The sequence below is a fragment of the Talpa occidentalis genome, unplaced genomic scaffold, assembly GCF_014898055.3.
Source record: "Talpa occidentalis isolate TD23 unplaced genomic scaffold, MPIMG_talOcc4v2.1 talOcc4.3, whole genome shotgun sequence".
Lineage (NCBI taxonomy): Eukaryota > Metazoa > Chordata > Mammalia > Eulipotyphla > Talpidae > Talpa > Talpa occidentalis.
The window spans coordinates 105,638,615-105,643,193 of record NW_023603184.1 but is presented as its reverse complement, the minus strand read 5'-3'; the positions used below and the strand labels follow the sequence as shown (position 1 = coordinate 105,643,193).

Here is a 4,579-nt window from a genome sequence, read left to right as displayed (position 1 = left end):
CGAGCTAGCGCTACTTTTTGATGAATGACATCTCGGGCTCGGAAGGATGTATGGGTCATTTTGACCAGTCATACCCTCGCTCTGGCATCCCACAATTTTTCCGCCTCCCTCCAAAAGAGATAATAATATTTAGAGGCACTCGCTGGGGCTGAATGAGAATTAGCCCTGGGCGCAGCCCATCATTAGGACGGGACAGCCGGGCCACTGTGACATTTTTTAGAAAGCTGAGATGATGGAAAGAATAAGAAAAGAGATGATTCTCATGGAGCGAGGGCTGCACAGTCCAACGGCCGGCAAGAGGTTCTCCAATTTGTCCGACTCGGCTGGCAATGCCGTGCTGGAAGCCCTGGAAAATTCGCAGCACCCGGCTCGCCTCAGCCCGCGCCTGCCGTCCGCCCCCCTGCACGGCGCTCTGGGAGACCTCCCTGCCAAGGGCAAATTCGAAATAGACACTTTGTTCAACCTGCAGCATCCGGGCAGCGAAAGCACCGTCTCCTCCGAAATCTCCTCTGCCACCGAGGGCCGCAAAAAGCCGGGCCACTATTCAGAGGCGGCCGCTGAGGCGGACATGAGCAGCGACGTGGAGGTGGGCTGCTCGGCGCTGCGCTCTCCCGGCGGCCTTGGCGCCGCGCCGCTCAAGGAAAACAATGGCAAAGGTAACCGCGCCGCCTGCGCCGCGATCTCCAGTCCTATCCTCCCAGGCCCTTCGTTGCCCCAGCCGGCTCTTCCCGGTGCGTTTGACCCTTCCTGACCCTCCACAAGAAAGCTGCACCGAGCTGCCGCGGGCGGAGCCGGGTCGCCAGCAGGGGAATGTGCCCTCGGGCTTGGCTCCTTGAGCCTCCCAGAGAGACGCAGGCCTGGGGCTCCAGGCCCGTCCCTCCTCCTGCTCTCACTCCCGAGCCCGAGAAAATCTTTTTTTCGAGCGGGTCTAAAAGCCGGTGTGAGCCGACCTACCCCTAGCCGGCCGCTGAGTAGCGCTAGCAGAAGGGTGCCCTGGGCAGCTGCTCTGAATTCTGCTGCCTCTAAGCCCCCCAGGCCGAGTGGAGAGGGCATTTCTCCGAGTCAGTCGGAGGCAGGCTCTCCGGGGGGCCTCTGGGAGACCCCCCCTGGGGTAGCTGGAGACGGAGTTGAAAAGCAGAGTCCATCCTCTAATGATTCCGGCCTGAGCTTTGCTGTCTTTCGACTCTTAAAATGTTTTTTAACCAAACCCAAAAGATTGTCAAAGAAAGATTAGAGGCCGAACAGAAAGCGGCCCTGTGGTTTCCAGACCATGGCAAACCCAGAGCTTCCCAAACTGCGCCTAGATGTAGTCATTTCCCCTTGGCTAATTTTCCTCCTGATTTGAAAATTTCCCATGAATTAAAAAAAAAAAAAAACCGCCCCAATTGAGTCCCTATTATTTGGTTATTTAGGGCTCCCCAAACTTTATTGATTCCATTAACGGCAGCAATTTGTAAGCATGACAGACCCCATCAATTCAGACAGCGCTGTGCCTTCTTGTCGCGGTTTCCCCCATCCGCGCTCAACCCCAGCGCGGGGCTCTCGGCCCTACAGCGACTGTCGGCCGTTTGTTTGCCAGGGTACGCGGAGAGCAGCTCGACCGGGGGCACCACGACGTCGGCGTCGGGCTCCGGCCTCGGCAGCCTGCATGGAGGCGGTGGCGCCGGGGGCGCGGCGCTGGGCGGCTCAGGCTCTGGCGCGGATCAGGTGCGGCGCTACCGCACGGCGTTCACCCGCGAGCAGATCGCGCGCCTGGAGAAGGAGTTCTACCGGGAGAACTACGTGTCGCGGCCCCGCCGGTGCGAGCTGGCTGCTGCCCTCAACTTGCCCGAAACCACCATCAAGGTATCGATCCCAGCGCGCTCCCGCTCTCGTCTCCCTGGGGGGTGTCTGGGGTTCTGTTTCTCCTTTCTGGTGTCTAGATTTAGCTTAGGGTCTGCCACTCAGGGGGAGCGTCACCAAAGGAGTTGGCATGCTTGTATTTCGGCTTCCAAATCCGAAGGGTTGGCCGACCTGGCTGACCTGGGAAGGCCTGGGAATGGCGAAACCAAAGCCTCAAATACTCGCCTCTGCTTGCTTCTGCCCAGCGCCTGCCCAGGTAGGTGCCCCCTCGCCCAAGTGTATGTCCCCAGTTTCCCCTCTGCAGCAAAGCCGACTGGTCTTTGTGTCTTTGGCACAAATCGCAGGTGAAACTTTTCATTTGCTCTTGATCTTGGAGATTTATTTTCCACGTAAATCGTTATAACACGGGGAAAAAACCCACACTGCATTTTAAAAATCGATTGGGTCGAGAAAGTAGTTTCCTAGACATTTTCCTCCCGGGCTACCGGGGGGAAAAAAAAGCAACTACTGCGATGGGGGACGCAACGAAATTGTCCTTATTTATATAGCTTTAGATAATTCATTTTCATGACACATTTGGGAGCGCTAGCCAGGAAGTTGGGCGACTTGGTGAGCACTTCCCGGAGGAACCGACACTCTGCAAAAAGAAAAGCGGGAACTCCACAGGCCAGGGAAGGGGTGTGGAAGTCTCCCTTCGGTTTGGTGGAGCTTTAATTTAGAGTTGTGACGGATGATGTCTTCATTAGACACACTGTTGGGAGGGGTAGAAAAGTCCCCTTCCCAGTTTCAGGGATGTAGTTCCCGCCACTGACTTGAGGCCAACGAATCCAACGGGACACCACCCTTTCCAAATCGGGCCCGTGCCCCTGCGGGTAGGTTCTTGCAGCTCAGAAATCCAAGCCCTCGCGCGGCGACCTTTTAGAAAAGCCGCCCGACAGACAGCCTTTCTGCAAAGGCGGCCTGGCCTCGCGTGCAAACCCTGGCCTGGCGAGACGGGCGCTCGGCAGCCGAGCGGGCCTCGGGGAGCGGCGGGAAGAAAGAACGGGCGGGCCGGGGCGAGAAAACGGAGCAAACACTCAGGGAGCCGCAGCCCGACGAGCCGCGGTGCTGGGACGCCGGGGAGAAGGCGCAGGCGGGGCGCGCCCCGGCGGGGAGAGCGCGCGAGGGCTCGGGCCGGGCCTGGCCGGTGGCGGGAGCAGGCCGGGCGGGCGCGCCCCAGGTCCCCGGGGGGCGGGGGTGGGGGCCCGGGGCGGGGCGGGGGTCCCGGCCCCCCTAACGCGGGCCGCCGCGCGGCTGTCCCCGCAGGTGTGGTTCCAGAACCGGCGCATGAAGGACAAGCGGCAGCGCCTGGCCATGTCGTGGCCGCACCCGGCCGACCCCAGCTTCTACACCTACATGATGACGCACGCGGCGGCCACCGGCAGCCTGCCCTACCCCTTCCACTCGCACGTGCCGCTGCACTACTACCCGCACGTGGGCGTCACCGCGGCGGCCGCCGCGGCCGCGGCCTCGGGCGCGGCGGCCGCGGCCTCGTCGCCCTTCGCCACGTCCATCCGCCCGCTGGACACCTTCCGCGCCCTGTCGCACCCCTACTCGCGGCCCGAGCTGCTGTGCAGCTTCCGCCACCCGGGCCTCTACCAGGCGCCCGCGGCCGCCGCGGGGCTCAACAGCGCGGCCTCGGCGGCGGCGGCGGCCGCGGCGGCGGCGGCCGCGGCCTCGTCAGCCGCGGCGGCCGGGGCGCCCCCCAGCGGCGGCTCCGCGCCCTGCTCCTGCCTCAGTTGCCACAGCAGCCAGTCGGCGGCCGCCGCCGCCGCCGCCGCCGCCGCGGCCCTGGGCTCCCGGGGCGCCGGCGGGGCGGCGGGGGCGCCGGGGGCGGCGGCGCCGGGGGCGCCGGGGCTCGGACTTCGGCTGCAGCGCCGCGGCGCCCCGCTCCGAGAGCGGCTTCCTGCCCTACTCGGCCGCCGTGCTGAGCAAGACCGCCGTGAGCCCGCCGGACCAGAGGGACGAGGCGCCGCTCACCAGATAACTACGTCGCGCCGCCAGGGGGCCGCGCCCGCCGCTGCGTGCGTGCCGGGCCGTCCCCTGCGCGCCCCCGCGCCCCCGCGCGCGCCCCCGACCCCGCGCCCCGCGCGCGCCCCCGACCCCGCGCCCCCGCGCGCGCCCCCGACCCCGCGCCCGCCGCGCGCTGCCCTCGGCGGTAGCGGACGCCAGGGGGCGTCCCCGCGCGGGAGGCCGCAGGCGACCGGCCGTGAATTGGGGGGAAGGAGCCCGCGCGGGAGCCCGGCTGGCGAACCCCCAAACTATTTCTATTTTTGTATTTGCTCCCCGATCGCCTCCCCTCCTCTCAGTTCGTTCTCCCTCCGCTCTCAAGCCCCGCTTCCTGTCTCTGTTCTGAGCTCTTGGTCTCCCCGACGACAACCCCCTCACCCCAAGCCGCTCCGGTGGGGCCTCGCGTCGGGCTGCGGGCGCCCGGCTTGGGGGTGCTGGCCGCGCCACGTGGCCTGAAGCCACCCGGAGCCACCACAAAGGGAGGGGAGTGCGCGCGCCAGTGCTTTGTGCGGGAGGAAAGGTCACCCGAGGTTCCTGATGCTGCTCTTTCCCTCCAGCCTGTCTGCCTTTTCCACGAGGGCGAGGGGAGGTGGCGATTTTTCTCGCAGTCTGAGCTTGGCGGGGCCCTGCCCGAGGAGAGCGCAGGAGCGGGGTCTGAGGAGGCCCCGGCGGCGGCGCCCTGGGGGAG

The 4,579-nt window shown here is 65.2% G+C and overlaps 1 protein-coding gene across 1 annotated transcript; it reads left to right on the top strand.

The window, feature by feature from the left end:
• The first annotated feature begins 229 nt into the window (after nt 1–229).
• On the top strand, nt 230–3,868 carry EVX2 (even-skipped homeobox 2). The gene is given in 5 exon segments (XM_037521854.1): nt 230–656; nt 1,580–1,845; nt 3,148–3,691; nt 3,694–3,732; nt 3,735–3,868. Coding segments are annotated over 5 exon segments (1,410 nt in total).
• Nucleotides 3,869–4,579: the final 711 nt, after the last annotated feature.